This window comes from Galeopterus variegatus, unplaced genomic scaffold, assembly GCF_000696425.1.
Source record: "Galeopterus variegatus unplaced genomic scaffold, G_variegatus-3.0.2 Scaffold2410, whole genome shotgun sequence".
NCBI classification, from domain to species: domain Eukaryota; kingdom Metazoa; phylum Chordata; class Mammalia; order Dermoptera; family Cynocephalidae; genus Galeopterus; species Galeopterus variegatus.
In genome coordinates, this window is record NW_007728521.1 from 63684 (window position 1) to 85386 (window position 21703).

Genomic DNA, 21703 nt, shown 5'->3' on the forward strand with positions numbered 1-21703 from the left:
CACATTCCAGGGGCCAGCCGGCCTCAAGGACTAACCAGCCCTCTCATCTTCAGGACACCTGACAGAGCCCAAGTGATTAAAAAAAAAAAATTAAACAGTCCCTTATCGGGGAGGGGGCGGGGCTAGCCTGTTAAGCCTGACCATGAAAAAAAGTCTTTGTCCAAAGAAAGTGTATAAAAACTCTCATGTCAAGGAGCTTGGGGCCACTTATGAAAAAGGCGACCCAGCATATGCTGAATAAACACCTCTTGCTTAAACTGCAGCAATCTCTTGTCTTGTGGTCTCTGTGAGGCGAGTCACTTCGGTGTGTAGGATTTGTGCTCAGGGCACGGATCTTACAATCACACACAGGATGACCATTCTCCCCAGTGTTCCCAGGATAGTCCCAGCTGATAGCTGTTGTCCTGGAATCCTGTGCAGTTAGTGCTCCTTTCACTGTCTAAAGTGTCTTACTTCGTATAATAAAGTATATGGTTACTTTACCCATATATCCAAGACAAGGGTGTGTCAGTGTTTCTTGAAGTAACGGGAAACTACTAGAGACTTTTGACATAGGAGAGTAAATGATCCCATTTGTATTTTAGAAACTCTGGTGGCAGTGTCTAAGGTGGAGTAGAGGAGAAACCAAAGGCAGGCAGATCAATTAGGAGTCTAATTTAATAGCCTAGGCAGAGGGTTTTTAGCATTTACTGTGTGTTTTACTTAAGTAAATCCCAAAAAGGATCCTAAGAGGTAGCTTCTGTTACCCCCAATCTATTGACAAGAAAACCGAAGAGAAGTTAAACAACATGCCCAAGGTCACACAGCATGGGATTTGAAACCAGGTGTATCTGACTACAAAGTTTATTCCACTAAATTATGCTTTTTCCCTAGGGTGGGTAGCACTGAGAATGGGGAAGATGGGATATAGATATTCAAGAGTTAGAAGGGACAGACCTGTGGATGGATGGAAAGAAGAGACTTTAAACCATAATAATTGGGTGGATGACAACATACTGAAGAAGAGGAGTTTTGGGCTTAAGCAAAATGATTTGGCTCAAATCTTGCTATATTTTGAGTACCACTGGGTTATCCAGGAAGAGATATTCAGCAGATAATTAGAAATACAAATCAAGAATCAGGAGAGAGGTCAGGGCAGTACATGTGAGTATGGAAGTAAGAAGAATGATAGAGGGAAGAGCTGAAGTCTCACAAGTAGATAAGATCACTAAGGAAAAGAGGATATAACGAGGAAAATGTTAAAGTGCCAGCCCGGGGAAGACCTGTATTTAAGTAAAAATGGAAGAAGAGCAACTTGCAGAAGAGACTGGGAAACACTGGTCAGGGAGAAAAGGCATGTAAGAAGTAAGATGAGATATAAGAAGAAGCAAGCATAACTGCTGGTCTCAGCAAGGCAGTTCAGACTGCAGGAAGAACACAGAATGCAGTGACTCAAAGGGTGGGTGAATGAGAAGACTGGCAGTGGAGGAGGGGACAGAAAGCAGCAGAAGCTTCACGAGGCTGAAGAGGCAAAAGAAGAATGCTTATAGAAACCTGAGCATGTTTAATGCTGGGGGGAAAGAGCCAGTGACGAGGAAGAAACAAAGGAATTGATAGAGTAGGGACTCGGAACAGGTAAAAGAGGTTGGGAGTAAGAGCATAGGAAGCAGGTGAATGGGTTAGCCCTGGAATGGAGTAGGATACTTCTCTGGAAACAGCAGAGAAAGAGTTGGTTCAGATGGAGAGAAGTACTGAGGGTAGGACGCTTGAAGGACAAGAGCAGGCCCGCCAGACTGGAAAGCTAAGTCACATTAAGAGAATTTGTAAAGGCCAATGAAGTAGTAGATGGATATGTGTGCACACAGACATGAACTATGTATATAATCAACTCATTTAGTGTGAAATATAAAACTTCAGCTTCAAATCACTGGACACACCAATGTTCTTCAAAGTTGGAGGCACAAGGCAATCCACTAAGGTATAGGAAGAAAACCCTAACTTATTTTTTTCTCATTCCTTTCTAAGTTCTGTTTTTGTTTTAGTACATACAAATATGATGGCTCAGAGAACATACATACATACACACATACATACATAATTTAAAAATAAATTCATAGGGCCGGCCCGGTGGCGCACTGCTACAGTGCGCCGCTTGGGAGCGTGGCGGCGCTCTCGCCGAGGGTTCGGATCCCACGTACAGACCAGTTCCCGCTCACTGGCTGAGCGAGGTGCAGGCGCAACACTGAGGGTTGCGATCCCGTTGCCGGTCCCAGTCCGGTATGGGCGCGACACTGAGGGTTGCGATCCGTTGCCGGACACAAAAAAAAAAAAAAGGAAAAAAAATAAATAAATAAAATAAATAAATAAATTCATACATATAGGTAGTGCATAGTTGAAATATTTTGACTAAGAGAGGTATACAATTTTAAAAGCTAGGGGTTGGTAAGCTCACTTGGTTAGAGCATGGTGCTGATAATACCAAGGTCAAGGGTTCAGATCCCCATACCAGCCAGCTGCCAAAAAAATTTTTTAAAAATAAAAATAAAAATAATTAAAATAAAATAAAAGTTATGGGACCACTATACTACATTTAACTACCATCTTTTGGTTGTTTTTTTTTAAAACAAAAAAGCCTTCTCCTTCCCAATACTCCTAAGAAGTGGAGCCTTCATATCCTCAGATTTTGCATCTGCAGAGTCAACCAACCACAGATTGGAAATATTCAGGAAAAAAAAAAAATTCAACAATAGCTTATGATCACAATGAATTTGAAAATTAATTTGAGGCAGAACTCTGCCTCCCAGTTAGGAACACAGTATATCTTTTTCATTATTTCTTAATTTTACCATTTTATTTCTATTCCTTTATGTTTTATTTATATCTTCTTTGACAACACCTAGAAAGTGTCAGGATTTTCTTCCTCCCACATAGGTATTTGTATTACCTTTCTAAACTAATTAGTTCAAATAACAGATTTTCTGGGTTAATAATTATATCGAATAAAAATTATAATTTTTATCTCTTCCTTTCTAGGATTTATACAAACTGCTTTTGTCTTCCTTGTATTTTGTTTTTTTGTATTGTCTAAAACTTCCATTATAACGTGAAATATACTGTTGAGAGCAGATATTTCTTTTGCTTTTCTGACTTAAAAGAGAATATTTCTGATATTTCATGTGGGTATGGGTAAACTGTATGGCCTATAAGTCATTTGAATTTATAACCCCAAGTGATGTGCACATTTGCGTGCTATCCCTTTGGATTTTAAAGTCAGAATGACATGGCATGCTTTTCTTCTTTTTCCTTTGCTCTACAAAAGTTTAACCAATAGATGTTATCTCTTGTTTGAAGTTCTGCTACAATTTAACCTTTTTTATTCTTAATTTATATTTTCACAGAAACCATTAATTTCATCTAAATATTCCAGTTTATTGATGTAGAATTATACATAACGAGGCAATATCAAAAAGTTCGTGGAAAAAATAGAATTAAAAGATAATACGAATCTTTGCATGAACTTTTGATGTAACCTTGTAGTATTATTTTGTAATTTAGGAGATCTTTGTGTTTTACCACCTTCCTCCTTTTTTTCCTTTTTAGCAGTAAGGGGTTCTGAACCCTTGACCTTGGTGTTATAACACCGCGATATAACCTACCTTCCTTCCTTCTAATCTTTCTCATATCTTTTTTCTTTAATCTTTTTAACTCATAGTTTTTCTATTTTTGTGTACATTGGTAAGTGCTTTTTAAAAATGTGTATTTTCTGTACTCAGGAAACAAGGAATTCTTTGTAAACAGATATATTAGATCAAGTTTGATAAATGAATTATTAAAATTGTGTGTGTACCTATATCTGTCTCTCTATGCATCCTTCCTCTTTGATTTGTCGATTTCTGAAGTGTGTGTTAAAATATACTATAATAATGGCTTTGTCAATTTCTTCTAGTATTTATATTTGTTTCTGCTTTGTAAATTACAAAGCTATGTGGTTTAAAGGTAGGTTACTGTTATATTTTCTTGGAGGATTAAAATGAACAGAAAAAAATTTTTTTCTTCCCTGAAATGCTTTATGTTTTTCTAGTTTAGCACATCTATCTGATAAACAGAAACACCCTCACACATATATTTTACCTTTTTATTTTCAACTTTTCTGAGCCATTCTCTTTTAGGTAGGGTTCTTATAAATAGCACATGTTGAATTTTGTTTTCTACCTGTTTAATGTAAGTGGGATTTAACTCTCTGACATGAACTGTGATTAGTATGTACATATGTATGGCCCTTTCCAGCCATCTTATTTTGTTTTCTATTTACCATGCTTTTTTCCTCTTCCCTTGGTTAAACGGATCAGAAGTTTTCTTTCTTTTCTTCCTCCCTTTAGTTGTTTGGAAGTTATAATACATGTAATCATATTTCTATTATGTTAGTGGTTATCTTTAATATTTTAAAGCATATTTATCCATCAATCAATTCTCTTGTCAAACATACAAGAGCCCCAGTACATTGTTATTCCATCTCACACTTATCCATGTTGGGATTGTGGTTCCAGTTTATTATTAATATTTATTTTTCACATTGTCAACAATCACTTTTACACACTGATAGATTTTAAAGGTGGTATTCTTTGCCCACTACTTTTTTTAAATTATGTGTTTTTCTCTGTCTCAGATTTTTAAAAAATTTCTACTACAGCATATATTTGAGTAATACTTTCAGAAAATGTCTGCAGGAGGTAAACTGATAGAATATTTGTTTGTCTATTTGGTATCCTGAAAATTTTAAAGGTCATATCCTTTGACTTCTGGCCTCCAGAATGATTGAGAATATTGATGAAAATATAATTCCATTCTCATTCTTGTTCTTTCTTAGGTAAACTGCTATTTTCTCCACTCTGGAAGACAAAAGGGTGATTTTCTCCTTAACAAAAATTTTACCAGGGTTTTTTATTTTGTGATAGTCTTTCACATTCATCCTGTTTGGTCTTAGATGGGCCCTTTCAATCTGAAGGCTTGTGCATTTCTTTTGCTTGCGAAAATGTTCTTCTACAATTTATTTCTTTAATTATTTCTTCTCTCCATTGTCTATTTTTTCCTTCCAGACACCCTCTTAGATGAATTCATTCTTTTAACCTTTCTTTCCTATTTTCCCTTCTTTGTCTTTTTGTTTTCTATTTCAGTTGATTTTCTTGATCCTCTCTTCCAGAACACTAAGTCAGTATTCAACTGTGTCCATTCTATTATGCCTCTACGGAATTTCTTTTGGCATTATATTTTAAATCTCCAAGAATACTTTTACAATTTTCTAATTGCTCCTTTTTCATATCAAGCAATATGTTCTTGCTTTATGGATGTGGTGTTCTCTTGAATCAGATATTAGCTATAAATTTTAAAGATAACTTTTCTCTTTTTATTTTTATTTATTTTCTTTTCCTTTTTGTCTTTTTTACTGACCGGTAACTGGATCGCAACCCTCAGTGTTGCGCCCGCACTGCGCTCAGTCAGTGAGCGGGAACCGGTTTCCACATGGGATCCGAACCCTCAGCGGGAGCGCCGCCGCACTCCCAAGCGGCGCACTCTACAGTGCGCCACCGGGCCGGCCCAACTTTTCTCTTTTTAAAATTGTCTGCTCCCTTCATGGTCAGTGGGCCTTCATGTTCGTCTTAAACCTTCTTTTTCAAGTTACTGCTTCCCTTCAAAAATATGGTCATCCTAAGCTGTCCATTTATATTCATAATGAAGGACTAGGCTTAACTAACACATATAGCAAGTTCTGCTACCTATTATGTATGAGATTTTAGATAAATTTCTTAATCTTCTTGTGCCTCATTTACTCACCTGTAAGATGGGTAATAATCATATTTATTGGATTGTTGTGAGAACTAAATGAATTGGTACATATAAGTGTTTAGAACAGTGCCTAGCATACTGTAAGTATGTGATTAATGTTATTACTATCATTACTATGGGTCTCCTCTCCCCTGGACAGGCTGAGTGGTTTTTTTCTTAAGTGGGTGAGATACCGACTGGTTACATGGACATGAAGTTGGGAGGCAGGTGGGCAATAGCCTTTCCTCCTCACCAAACAGACTAAGACTGTCTCATCTCTGACCATCCCTGCCTTTTTGCACAAACTCAAACCCTGCTGTGCTCTTTTAGGTCCCCACATCCACACCAAAAGTCTTTCCCAGGCAAGTGATTCATTTGCTTTACAAAGCTATGCTTATGCCTCAAATTAAATGTGTATGTTGCCTGTTGCTTGGGGTAATGGGTTGGAGGGAGTAGTTCTTTAATTCCCTGAGGACTGTCTTAAGGCTCCTAACTTTTCTTTCTACTTATTCAGTTTGTGCTTGATATTCTGCCAGATTTGTTCTTACCATTATAGTAGTTTTCTTCCATGAGTGTTCTGCCCTGTGATTCTTTTTTGTTATTGTTTGTCTGTCCCCAGTTGCTTTCCAACTGTCAATAATTTTTCACAATTTCTGCTCAGCCACGACATTCTTCCTTGTTATTTTTTAGTTCTCATTCTCTCTTAAAGAATGTATTTTCTATCTTTTTGATGGATTTTTAAATGAAAAGAAAGGTGGAATGGAAGCTCTCAGTCCTCCAACTTGAGCCAAGCCATATTATTTTTCATACTGGTTAATACATTCATACCTGCTGATCACAAGGATGAGGATCTGTTTATACACTGCATCAGCTTTCAGAGAGATATATTTATGCATATTATACACATTTTCAATCTCAACAAATTTAATCAGAAACTTAATGTGATGACCATTTAAAATCCAAAGCAAAAAGGAAAAAAGGAGACATCAATGCTTATCAACTATCCACATAACTATATAGCTATACATAATAGTTCTATTTATCTATAGCTATCTATATACACAGGTATAACTATAATGATATAGAATTAATATAGAGGCTAAACTAGGACCATTTTATTCTTGTTCCCTTTCTTCTAATAAATAGAAAAGTATCTGAAAAGCTTATAGTCCATGTTCTCAGCATTTCTGAAGGCTTCTTATCAAATATGCTCTTATTACCCATAATTTTATGTATTGATTTGTATAATGTATTTCAAGGAAAAAATTCAATATCATCCTTTCTTGCCTTTTTTTTTCTTTTTATTGAACTACCAAGACTAACACAGCACATCACTAAGCAAAAAGTGCTATTTACTATGCAAAAGGCACAGTCGGTGACTGGCATCTAAGACCAATTGATCTACCCATTACCATTATCTCCCTACCCCCACTAGCACTACTATGAAGCTATTGATTTAAACACTGTCGATCGGTTTCCATTTTCTGATTTTGGGCAGGCCAATTAAGAAAGTGAGTAATTGTGATTACACTGCTTCAGGATCAATTACATTTGATGCAAGACAAAATGCTCTTTTTGGAACACAAAAAATAATTTTTGATCTAGCATGCTTTTGTGCTTAATAAAATCTAAAATAAATAAATAATTTATATATTCAAAAAAGAAAAACATATTAATGTAAATGCTTATAATGCTAAGGCTGTTTTCCATGTAGAACAAATTTCTCATTTTCCTAAAATAGTTTAAGAGAAATTGAGAAAAAAATTATGCAATATACTCCCTGACATAAGAAAAATCAAACACTACCTACATATTACTCCCTAAAGGGATTTAGTTAATTGTGAAAGACTAAATGCAAATCCTGTCCAATAGACTACAAAGGAAGTCTTAATAATAAAAACACTAGGGGGGAAAAAAAAAAGACCTGCCTGATTACATAGAAATCAAAAGGTTCTTTATAAGAATTAATAAGAAAAAGGATTTTTTTTTTATTTCTTAATTTTGGTCCAACTTGGTACAAAAGCTTTGTCATTGAGCTCACATTGTCCAAATCATTAAAATGAATATACCTCTGGTGTTGGAGGCAAATCTATTTAGAGTGATGTTACTCATAGTCTGGTGTTCAGTAATATTGATCTGTGTTGTTTGTCTAATAGAAAAATAATAAACAATTACTAGGCAATGTTGGGAAAAGTAATCAGTTTTTATATATCACTAATATAGCAGACCTCCCAAAACATAAAGGTGATGATCTGCATAAAATCAATGCGTTATGCTACATTGCTTATATTCATCATTGCAGGTTCTCAGCAATAAAAGGTATAACATTAGGCCTGAATTACTGATAAACTTAAACGGCATATCAAAATGAAAGTTTCACTATATTTAATCTTTAAATTTATTTAAAAATGTCTATTCCCTAAACTTAGAGATTTTAATCATAACAAATTCTGTTCTAAGCTGGCTAAAGTTTAGATAAATAAAATGTCTCCATTTTTTTTAGAATAAAAAACCCAACTTCAACTCAAAATAATAAAATGTACCTTATATCAGAAAAATATGAGAGTCCAAAGATAATTCTCAAAGATGCACGAATATAGCTTTGTACTAATTTGCTAATAGCCTCTGGATTTCATCAGAAATGTATAAAACATTATATAAAAATAATAACAACCAAGTGTACTACTAAAAAAGCTCCTTTGAATTACATTCAGCTATGAAACCTTCGCCAACTGCATAAATGTTCTCTTTTGATTTTTATCAAAAGCAGTTTGTAATAAAAAGGAAAAAAATGCACGAGTTTTAGGTACTGACAGAATCAATAACACTTCACTTGAGAATCTCAAGATAACATCTATGATATGTCAAAAGATAGTTTCTCTAGGATATTCAATAACATTATTAAAGTTTTTAATTTTTCCTCATAAATTTTCTCATGAATTTTCCAAAATTGTAGCATTGTTAAAAATTACTTAGATGTAGCTTCCTTCTTTAATCAACAAACTATGAATTTCAATAACATATGGTAGACTGTAATGGTAAGGTATGTAACAAATACTAAAAATACACATATTGTACACAATTTGTACAACTATTCCATGGCAGTCTAAACATTGTCAAAGAAAAACACATTTAAGTGTTTTGTCTCTCTCAGAAAAAAGCTGTTGAAAGCCTAATTTTTGATCTGCTATCTTTTACAGGAAATATAAGAAACAGAAGAACAACTGAACTTACCACAACTGGAAACTGGCAGTCTGAGTAGAATCACAAAAGTCAATACCCATTGAAACAGTAATGGATCCCTCAGGCTCAAGAGACTCTAGGAAATAAGATAATTTAGACATGAAAACATGAAGGATGTGAAAAAGCAAGCTAAACACTGAAATTTATGTAATATTTGTAGTTTGGTTAAATAGTCAAATTTAATAACAGTTTATAAGAAAAATTTCAAACTAAGAATACTAAAGCAAATTATAAAGTAACCTCACTATTCTGCTTGCAGGTTTTCTTTTTTCACAACTTAATTCTGCATAAACTCCAATGAACATATTATATGTATTTGTTTCAGAAACACATCTTTTCCTAAGAAATTTCATGTTCTACAATATTGTTTCTAGAGGCATTGAAAGTAAGAAGGAAATAAATGTGTTCCAGTTTGAAACACCTGTAATGGACTTAGGGAGATTATTATAGATCATATATTTAAAACTATGGAATATTTATTCCAGACATAAAAAAATTTTTAAACAATGTTCCGAATTTTTAATGGAAAAAAAATGCAAATTTAAAAATGCAAATTAAAGCAAAGTTGAAAGAAGAAATTAAGAGGTATGCAGAAATTAACCAGGGGAACTAGCATCACTGAAACCAAAATGATAAATTTAATTGCATTACTCAAAGAATTCTAAAAGAAAATTTAGTGGAAGATTAGATTATCTTGATAAAACAAATAATAAATGACATTTTGTAGATATGGAATGTCTGAAGCTTCATCTATCAACAAACCAAGTATGGGAAACAACTATACCAACATACAACACTGGGTTTTTTTTTCAGTTGACAGTGATAAAACTTAAGACCAACAACTACAAAATCTCATTCAGTTTATGACTCCAAAGTTTGAATATACCTTAGAATAATCAGAAGGATTTTAAATATCTATATGTAATATAATGTAATATAATATATAATATAATTTAATATATTATTATATGATTAACATATTTTATATATTATATATATTTTTTGTTATATTATAATATAATGTTATATTATATTATAACATATTATATTATAATATAACATATTATATTGTATTATATTTTAATAGAAACCATCCACTTTTGATTTCCACTTTGCTCAAAGTCTTCAGTATAACTGCAGTTATACCATACGAGTTTTATATTAGCTTTATCTATTCTATATACATCTCGTCAGATGTAGTTACATTTTAGCAAGCACACTTCTAATTCACTACACTGTGACTATTCTGGGGCTTGTCGGAGAAGAATGATTTGCCATTTAATATTAACCATGACAGAGATGATGGTACAGATGGGACAGAAGAATAATTTAATAAGCTTAATATACTAAGAATTATGTTTATGTCTCATAGGCTCAATGAAGATTAGGCATTCTAAAAGGGCACTTGTTTGATGCTGATTTCAAAATGTTTTTGGTTTGCCCAATGGTATGAATATATTCGTTTTGTATTTCTCCTAAAGCTACATGCTGTCATCAGTTCACAGCTCTGTCAATCACACTGCTCAAAACTATAGTGAACCCTTGATGCTTTCTTCTGTGCCCTACTGGGGTTTGGTCTTGTTTGTATCCAACAACACATTGGTAGCAAACCCCATCATCTCCAAAATATGATGGCATTCACAATTTAGATCTCTCCACATCATGTATTCTTGTATTTCTTTCACTTGACAAAATGACAGCTCTCAAGATGCCTTGTTGATAGCACTCCTTGACACTGTTTGATATTATCTTCAGTCTCAAGATAATTAACTGTGAGCTCAGTGCCATGCTAATTTTGGAGGACAATTCATGATCAATGGCATGTTTTATTACACGGATGCTTCAAGAGCAAAATGATCAGCATAAAATTATTCATATAATGGATTTTTATAATATTTGGAGCCTACTAAATTGGGAAAGCTTACCCAATTAGGTATCTATATTTGGACTCACTGCTATGCATCTGAGATAACTATGTAGATATAGCAGAAAAACACTGGCTCTATTACATCACACTGTTAGTAATGAAAAATGAAATCACTCTGATGTGACAATCATACAGTAACTAGTGAAATCTTAGCTGAACTAAATTGTTAACATAAAGTCACTGAATACAGTGCAGAGAGCTTAAGGCTATTCTTTGTGCCTTTAAAATCTCCTATATACTTGGTCTCTGGGAAAAATGACACAATATTTTCAATATTCTTGCAAGGAATCCAGTTTCATGCTAAAGGCAGAATCCAGACAAAATATCCACTGCATATTATAAACAAAAAGAAAACAGACTGGTGACAAATAAGAAAACTACTAGACTCCTTGACTCCTTAATATGTGCACACATTCTTAATAAATAAGACAAATTTCTTACCTCCCTATATCACAAAACATGAAAATACACTATTTTTTTGGTGTTATGATACTCAAGATTTTTGGAGGACCAATTTAGATACATCATATTCTGTAACTCTTCTGTAATCTATTGGTAAAAGTCTAGGTGGTGTTACATATAAATACATACTGCATGGGAAAGAACTCTATATCCTAACGGCATTCAATAAATGCCAACAAAATAAAACATTACAGTCATAAAAATTTGCCTAAGAATGGAAAAGAAAAGCCTGTAACTAGTACCGAGGCAATAATATACGTTCATATTTATTTCTGTGTTAAGGTCATACTGTGAAATGTATTATATTTATTTCTTCTATTCTACATAGGCCAACAAAAGGTCAGCTCATCAACTCATTATGCCAGCTCAAAGAAACATTAATACTGTTCTACTGTTTTAACCTTTGGATAACATTTTCAACCTTCAGACAATTCATATATTAACTGCTTGACACTTCTTAGACTAATTTTTTAACTAAATTTAAAAAGGCTAAATTATAAGCAATAAAAAAGAACACAAACTGGGACATTCTATAATTCCTTGGCAATCTACTAACTTTACAAAATAATTAAATACAAATCAGAACACTTTGTGTTCTTTAAATTTGTCTTAATTATCAAAATATTTAAAAAATGGTATTAAGTAGATTCTGAAATCACTTTAACTCCACTTTTCTGTACTTTCGTTGCTTATAAAAGTCTACCAGATTTTAACCATTAGGAATTGTTTTACTCCTTTGTGTAAAAGCATAACACAAAGAATGGCTTTCTTTATTAAATGACTCATGAAAACTATAGGAGAGAATTCAGTAATGCCAAAGAGCTCAGATGAAGATGAAGAAAAAGAGAATAGTTATGTGAAATAATGAGTAAAGAAGGTACAATTATCAAACTTGAGTCCATCTTGGTCACAAGGCTTTGCTCACCTAAAGTATAAAAAGAAACTATCTGGAGCTTTCTGATTGTAACATTTTAAGCAAACAATGACACAAACCCTTTTATCACTTTTAATTAAGGTTTGGCCTCAAGCTTCCCCTTACTAAACCTTAGGACTGGCTCTATTACATCACACTGTTAGTAATGAAAAATGAAATCACTCTGATGTGACAATCATACAGTAACTAGTGAAATCTTAGCTGAACTAAATTGTTAACATAAAGTGCAGAGAGCTTACAAACCACAGAAAGAATAGAGATAGACATTCCAAATACTCTACTATTTCAGATTCAAAGTAAGACATAAAATGATTATTTATTTTTTAAAGGGTACATTTTTGGCAAAATACTTAAACAACACAAGAGGGATGATAAACGGTCTCTGACACTGAGTTGGGAAGACAATAAAATGAGGCATAGGGCACAGAGGCAACTGGAAAGCTCAGGCTGCATGGAAGGGGCAGACACTGCTTGGCACCAACTGGCTGCTGCACGTGGGAATAAAGAACCAGCACTGCCAAATCTTAGAGTTTTTTTCTAAGAAAAGTGAGATTCCGTGTGTGTGCAGTGTGTTTTGTTGTCTTTTTTTTTTTTTTTTAAAGTAAACACATCTTGATTTTTAAATGGTGGTAACAGATTAAAAAATATTTAAAAACATAATGTGGCTAAATACCAGTAACATATTCTACACTTGGAGAGAAAGACAAGCAAAATAGTGTACATCTCTCAGTCGTTGTTCCCTTTACTTTTCAATTCATGGAATGTGAAAGGAAACAGGAAAGGATCTCATGATATGGGAGGTATTGTATTCAAAAGGGCAGACTGATTTTCTTATTTTTAATATACAATAAACCACCTAAACTCATGCAGAGAATGAGAATGACCAGGAGGAGAGGTGAAGGAAGGTGGTGCACACAGGTAAAATGGGATGCAACTTTGATTCTGCAGACCCATTGTTTCATCACTACTGGTATTACTATTGCTGGGACCTGACTCACTAAGGGTAAAGAAATGTATTTATCTTGTATGATAAATTCAGTTTAAAAAGGGAAAATAAATGTAAACTGAGTATGATAACAGTCAATAAAATAAAATTCTATTTTACGTTTTTACTAAAAAGGATTCTACTTTTTAAATGAACACATTTAGTTATCAAATATAATTCTAGTTTTAAATGAGAATTAATATTTACCTATTGGATTAAAAACATGTATTTGCATGCCTATAGGAAGTTTTTTTTCCCCTATGTGGATATTTGCTATCTTTTGATCAGTGGTATTATTCAACGTTATTTGTACAGAGACCATCTTATCACCAAAAATGCAGGGCTGTCTTGGAAAGAAATAATGGGCAGCTAGTCCTTTTCCACTCATTCGATGAAGCAGCACATGTGTTTTCATTGGTACAAAGACAGGAGTACTGACCTATTGCACAAGGGAACAAGAAAAAAAAGACAAATTAGTGAACATAGTTAAGTCAGAAATAATACAACAATGCCTACAAAACAGTACTGAAATTTTTCTGTATTCTGAAGGCACATATTAAAATATTTTGACAACGTAAGCCTAGTAAGAAGAGAAAAATAATCTCAGTTATATGAATATACTCAATTTTTTTTAGCGATGATAAACTTTTTTGTTAGTTTCCTTCCTAGATACTTTATATTTGGCCACCTCGCTAACTTTCTTGTTAGTTTTAACAGTTTATCAGCTGATTTTCTTGGATGCTTCAACTGAATGACAGTATCATCTACCAATAATGAATATCATCTTCATTTCCAATCTTGACTCTCTGAACATTTTTCACCTTGAATTTCTTTCACCATAAACTGAAGGCCATGACCTCCAGTTTAAGGTGGCTTTTTCCTTTGCTTTATGACTAAAAAGATCTTCCTACTTTGAGATCAGGTAACTTTTCACTTACATTTTCTTCTTTCATGGTTTCAATTTTTTAATTAACATGGTATTGATATAGTTATATTGACTCTACATTTAATTATTTTTCCACAAATGTTTAACCAATCGTCCCTACATGACCTAATGAATAACCTTTCCCCAATGATTTGTAAATGCAAACATTCTAATTATTTATGTACTAAAAGACATTTATAGGGTGTGGATTGATCTGTTAAACTAGTAACACATTGTTTTATTTCTTATAGCCCTACAGTATGAATTCAATTATTTGGCAAAACAAATCTTTCCTCATTTCCGCCCTAATATTTTCTTGGCTAATCATCTGTTTATCCTTCCACTGAACATTAGACTCTTTTAGTTAAAGTCTTTCCTCAATCTCATTTTGATTGGAATCATAAACAGCGTATTAAAGAAACATTGTCTATGATAGCCATCTTTGCATTCAAAGTATAAGTATTGCATATTAGGTTTGACCTGACATAGGCAAGCTTTAAAAAAAAAAAAAATCAATTTGTAATTAAACAGGCCTAATGAAGATTTTTTCCTAATAAGTGTGCTCTCTCAAACTATTATAATTGTGACAGTACAAATGTTCACTGGCCACTAATACCTGATGACATTAAAAACTTAGTAATAATATTAATAATTCAACAAAAATCTGGAGTTAAGTATCATATGTACAAAATGATAAATAGTGCTTTCTAAGTATCATTCAAACACAGTATTCTTTCTCCAAAAGTTCAACTTATAAGTGTGGACAATTTAAAATAATCATTGTAAAAATTTACAGGAGAGTTTATTTACAAAACATAATAATTGACTAAATTTTAAAGTTTGGCTATATAAAGTAATGGGGCAACTGGTCTACATTCTGCTTTAGGCTTCTGATGATGATAAAAATCTAGCATTTTAAGTTTTCAAAGCACTTTCACTTCTAAGCTTAGGTTCTTTTTCTTGAATAAAAATTATTTTCAAAACTCTTCTATTGCAATGCTCCCTCTAATTTCTATTATCATTATGAACTCTCAGGTGTTGAGCAGCATAACCCAAGACAGCAGCAATCCTTAGCAGTGAACATTCACTCAACGATATAGTGGGCATCTAAACAAACAGACACCAAACGTGTGTGTGTGTGTGTGTGTGTGTGTACAATTACATATACATAGATTTTATCTTTTCAGATCTATATTCAGCAAACATTTTTCCCCCATAAATTCCCATGCCACTGAGGCTCTGACAATCAATCTTAAACACAAGCCCTTAACTGGCTAATGATGTTTTTTAGTATCACATGTTTATTTCCTTAATTAGATAAGTACACTGGAGACAGTCACCAGATCTTACTTATTTTCTACACAGTTGCCATTATATCATTAAATAAATGTTGACGTAGCCAGTTTCACCTCTGTCGAAACTCATAAAAGGCTGGACTACATATAATATGGGGAAAGAAAGCAGAAACTATAATGTAAAAGGGGAAACTATTTGAAAGCTGGAGGGAGGCAAGTGTTGAGTAGTATGAGAAAAGCAGAACAGAGGGCTGGCCCATGGCTCACTTGGGACAGTGTGGTGCCAATAACACCAAGGCCACAGGTTCAGATCCCTATATAGGGACGGCCGGTTAGCTCACTTTGGAGAACGTCGTGCTGACAACACCACGTTAAGGGTTAAGATCCCCTTACCGGTCATTTTATAAAAAAAAAAAAAGCAAAAAGAAAGAAAAGCAGAACAGAAGCAGGGGTTTGGTTCACAAGCGGCCAGGAATTAGCATTCTAAATATCATATAGATATTAGAAGTGCTTAGCAGGTGCTTAGAAGGTACACTGTTAGTCATTTAAGAGCCATCAACACGTCTTGGTTGATTTACTGATTCTCTCTCTTACTCTAATACTGGGACACACGGTCCAAACATTTGTGGGTTTTTTTTTTTTTCTACCTTATCTTAAAATTCCAGAGCTTTATTATAATTGTTAAAAAAAGATGTTAGAGGATGTATAAAGGAAGATTAACAGTATAATTCTCTCCATTCTTTCCACACTCAACCAAGCTCAAAGTAAGAAGCATTCTCTAATGAATTCAACATCTTAAAGATGCCCCCCGTGACAATCCACAAAGGTTATCTGTGATAATACAGAGGTCTATGTACTCTTCTACAATAAATAGGATCATAAATGGTACTCTGTGATAATAATATGGACTTGTTTAACTACAGAAAGAGACTAACTGAAAATGTTTGATTGCTTTTTCACCTTTGTTTCCTAAATTCATACAAGTCATTCTAAAGCCAACCTTCTCCAATATCTAGATGAACTACATAGGTGACATTTTGTTCAATAAAGCCAGTGGGTTCCATAAGTCCATCAGCAATTCCTAAATATACTACATTTAATCCTGACAGAAGAGCAAGACTTTAGTTCAATATTTTGTACAGCAATTAGATACTTATATTCCAGAAATACATATAAGATCTGCTGCTGCTTATATTCCAAGATTCTACACCTTGTGAATAGTTTTTGACTTCACATTTTATAGATATCAATAATTTTATTAGATATAAACAAAGATAAAAGATTATAGAATGGCCTAGATATGGGCTGTGAAATGAGAGTTTAAGAAAAAAGGCATATATATTTAACAAGTCTAAACACAACAGATCATCTAGAGCAGGGTCAACTACAGCCCAAAAGCCAGATATAGCCTGCTGCCTGTTTTTATAAAGTTTCACTGGAATACAGCCATACTCATTCATTGAAACATTGTCTATGGCTGCTTTTTTGTTCTGCAGTTGCAGAGCTGAATAGTTAAAATGCCTAAAATATTTACTATCTGGAACCTTTACAAAGTTTGCTGACCTCCCATCTAGGGGAACAAACATTACTTCCTAGCCCTCCTCTTCCTTTCCCTTGTTGTTGGGAAACCATTGTTTACAGGTCTCATGTATCTCAGCTTTGCTCCTGACACTCTGTTCATGGGTGTTTGTATAGCAAACAGTCTTTGCCTCCCTCTGGGTCAGGGGATAGAGTTTGTTCACTGTTCAGAAGTACAAAGACAATGTCTCCTTCTGGGGCAAAGGTGGAACAGATATGCTAACAACCCCTTATAAAAGTCTAGAATCTTCTACACTCGGGTGTATCTCCTGTAAAGCAACACACTTCATGTGTAGCCATCACCTGGCCTTCAGCATGTGGGAATTCGGGCTTGGAGAAGTGGTGCAAATAAGGTTACTCTGGCTACTGCAATTGCTGAGTAATAAACTGCCCTTTGTCTCTAACACGGAGTCTTGTGTCTTCTACCAGAAACCATGTAATTGTCATAGGGTAACATCTCAGACCTTTCACAGTTCTTGATACTTTTTTTTGTTTGGTCATTTAACAATTCCCAGAGCCACTTATTTCAAACAGGTAAATTAACACTTATTAGGACCATATATAGTTGCGTAGTTTGCAGTGGCAACTGACTGAAGGGGTGAACAGTGGTTAAAAATCCAGCTCACATTCAAGGGTGCCCTTCTGTAAGGCACCATGGCACCACATACAGTGGCTGGTGGCTTTGCTATTGAGAACACTATTTTATAGAGTGGAGACTTTTTCTTTTGACTTTCCTTTATGAAAGTCTATGGTATGGCCTGGTTAATTGTTTCCTTGGGTTTCTGAAGTATCATGAAATGTTCTCATAGCTAAAAACAAAGTGTTAGGTAAGTCCTACGATAATGAAGAATAAAAAATTCAGTGTTTCAGGGTTGCCTTCGTTTGGTTCAAGACTAACTGCTGGTCTTCTGAGGGAACTTTGTCCACAGTGCTTTACCCTGTAGTGGTTATTTATGCAACTGTCAGCCCAATATTTTCTATGAATCTTGCCACATTCAGTTCTTGATGGAGTGGCATGTTCTTATGCCACCTCATGACCCAGCCACAGTTTAGCTGGTTCAGAAATGGACACCTGGCCCAATGAGTCCTTTCCCAGGATTTTTTTTTTTTTTTTTAAAGATGACCAGTAAGGGGATCTCAACCCTTGGCTTGGTGCTGTCAGCACCACGCTCAGCCAGTGAGCAAACCGGCCATCCCTATATAGGATCCGAACCCGTGGCCTTGGTGTTATCAGCACCACACTCTACCGAGTGAGCCACGGGCTGGCCTCCCAGGATTTTTGAATTTGGAACTTAGGAAGTCAAGCCAGTGTCTCTCAAGCAGCTGAAATTCTGAGATTTAGAACTCTATGTTGTCTTTGGCCATGTTTTCTGCCACATTGTTTAGTGAGAAAAAAGAATAAAGCAAATTTCAAAGAAAAGCATAGATGACAGAGAGTCCCAGCTGGTAACTTTGGTTTGGATGGTTCTTAAGGGGCAGACATAAGCTTGAATAAGCTTAGTTATCTGTGAAATACTCTACCTTTCCTTCCTATAATTTCTTTTTTTTTTTTTTTTTTGCATAAGCTAGTTCAAATCGGGTTTCTATCATTTATCTCCTCTGCCCTACTACTGATTAGGATTAGTCAGATTTCATGAAACTAATTGGAGGGGAAATAAGCTTGTAATGGAAGAGTATGATTGCTTGCACCTTTCCTTAAAGTCCTGGTAGATATGGAACAGGGAGATCAGAGACTCAGGTTTGGCCTTTGATTACACTGAACCATATGCAGCTGCCATTTGTGTAGGTCAAAAAAGTAAAGTTATCAATTTCTTATGGTTCAACTAATAACTTATTTTGGTTCAAGCCTACTTAATCCTGGCTTCTGTAGGAAAAAAGAGTGCTTGATGTGAGCCATCCTCACTCACTGGAGTTCTATATTGGGGGGTTAGAGAGCCAGGTCCATGCTAATAATAAAGTACTACTTGGCCTTTCTTTGTCCTCTGATCCCAGGTCTCCCATGGGTATCCTGGGGAGAAAAGTGGTCTTATGCAAGAATTAGGTATCTTAGGGCTCTCTGTCCAATAAGAGCACCATTATATCAAACACAAAGTATTAATCACTAACCATCACTAATCATTAATACATTAATTCTTTCATCTAACTAACATTAATTGGTTAGTGTTAACTAACATTAATTGGTTAGTAAAGCAGTTTGTCAATGGCTGTACTAGGGACTATGATTCAGAGACAAAGTATCGCGAGTCCTCAAGCAGTCTATTGTTTAGCTTGGCAGAACTAAGCAAATCAACCACTGTGACAAAAGCCATGACAGAGGTAGGCGCAGTGGACTAAAAGAACACAAAAGTCATAGCTGACTCCTGAGGGAAAGACCAGGGAAGGAATCCATCGTTATCTGAATGAGCTAAGTAAAGCCTGCCCATATCTCTCTACCTCCACTGTCACCATCCTGGTCTGAGCCACCACGATCACTCATCTGAATCGTTCTACCAGCCTCTGAATTGTTCTCCTTGCTTCTACCCCTGCAGCCTACTCAACATAGACTGAACTGTTTCTCCAATCTATTCTGTTACTATGCTCAAGCAATTCTGAACATGGCAGCTAGAATGAATTAGTCAAAATAAAGTTACATCATTTCACTCCTCTGCTCAAAACCCTCCAACAGCTCCCAATTTCACAGAGAATAAAAGCCAAAAATCCTTACAAAGGCCTAGAAGGCCTCATATGGCCAGGTTCCTTGTTACATTTCTTTGATCTCATTTCCTATTACTATTGAACCCACTGTTCACTCCAACCCAGTCATCCTGACTTCCTTGCTATTCCTTGCACACACCAGTAATGCTCCCACCACAGGCCCTTGGCTTTGGTTATTCGCTCTGCCTAGAATGCACTCTCACCAGATACCCACGAGGCTCAGTTCTGATATGCCTTTGCTCAAATGTTACCTTCTGAATGGAACTTAACCCAATCGCATCTCCCCCTTCTGATTCCCCTTTATCTTCTTCCATGGACACTTGATACCTTCTCTAACACACTATATATATACTTATTTATTATGTTTATTATCTGTCTTCTCTCCTACTCCCTACTTTTATGCTCAACTTATAAAACATAATTTTACCCATTTTCAGAAACCAAAGCATAATTTTACTATTTTAAATGATTATGGAGACGTGCAAATGACATATCTTTAGTGTTGGTCATAGCTATACTTTATTTGATGCTGAGTGTTCAATTTATAAACTGTTCCTAAAAATAGTAGTCTTATGGGAGCACACTGTGGTAATAAGTGAAGATTATCAAACATGTTGGTTTTAGGATATGACTTGACTTTAAATTTTCTATTACATAAAACTGTAAACAAATGAAAAAATACTCTATTTCTTAAAGTCCCACACAAAGAACAACTTATTAATCAGAAGGGCTTATATGATACAAACACTAACTCCTGAAATATCTAGTTTTAGATATAAGCATTATTTTAATAAAACTTGTACAAACAGGATAGGATGAAAGACAATATCTTAAAACATTAGTTTTAATTGTTTAACTACTAATGTTCAAAGTTTTAAAAATTTAGCTTCATTATAAGCAAATGACATGGGTCATCCTCACTATGATTCTTGGGAGGTAATTAGTTCAGCAACTGTAGTAACTCCAAAATAAAAAGCCTCCCCCAAGAGTTAACAGAACAGAAAACATCAAATAACTATTAGATAATCTTCTACAAATCTTTACACAGCATATGTTTAAATAATAAAAGTCATTTGTGTACCTTTAGATGGTTTATGAAAATAAGCAATCAATTCTACAGACACAACATTATTTCTAAAGGAAATCTATGTGACTCATGATGCCTGTAGATACACAGAGACAAACCACACATATTTTATCAGTTTATTACAGTAAGCAAATAAGCGTGGAATGAGAGTGCACATAACTGTCTACTTAGCGCTTACTGAAACATTTATAAGAGCTGTTATCTCCCTAATAACAGACAGACAGCGTGCAATTTTAGAGAGGAGAAAAGCTTCATATTTTTTAACACTTCACTAAAAAGTAACTGAAGAGTGTAAAATGAAAAATACTCTGTGCAGTTAGCTGGTAATGGACCATATTATCAACTCAAGTTAGATTTATAGGATACAAACTAGTCACTAATAGTTATTTTATGACATAGCATGTCTGCTTTTTTTTGAGATTATTAAGATTAAAGTTGTGAAACTTCTTTTGAACATAGCTGTTCAAAATGATTGAATTATAAAATTTAAAATGAGATTTGAAAAATAAAACATGGAATATCAAGTAAGTGCCTTAGAATAAACCTTGTTCAGCATCTGCGTTACTATTTCAAAGATGTTTCCACATAAAGCTCTAGCTTTATGAAAACAATTATTTTCCAGCCTTTTATGCTTTAATCCATATTTAGTTACTCAACCATTTTTAAGTATTAACAAGCTATTCTGTTTCTGATTTTCACAAATATGAAGATCTGCAGTATACAAAATGCTCACTTTGTATCTAGTTTTGTTTGGCTCATTTTACAGCAGTA

At 34.5% G+C, this 21703-nt stretch overlaps 1 protein-coding gene across 2 annotated transcripts in view; it reads right to left on the reverse strand.

Moving 5' to 3' along the window:
- Nucleotides 1-21703, reverse strand: part of AP3B1 (adaptor-related protein complex 3, beta 1 subunit) — a 254762-nt gene that overhangs the window by 26219 nt on the left and 206840 nt on the right. For both annotated transcript variants that reach the window (XM_008581623.1, XM_008581622.1), the window contains exons 22-23: nucleotides 13561-13792; nucleotides 9037-9121 (exon numbers count right to left, since the gene is read on the reverse strand). In XM_008581623.1, coding sequence (XP_008579845.1) covers nucleotides 9037-9121; nucleotides 13561-13792 — 317 coding nt within the window. The remainder of the gene's footprint in view (nucleotides 1-9036; nucleotides 9122-13560; nucleotides 13793-21703) is intronic.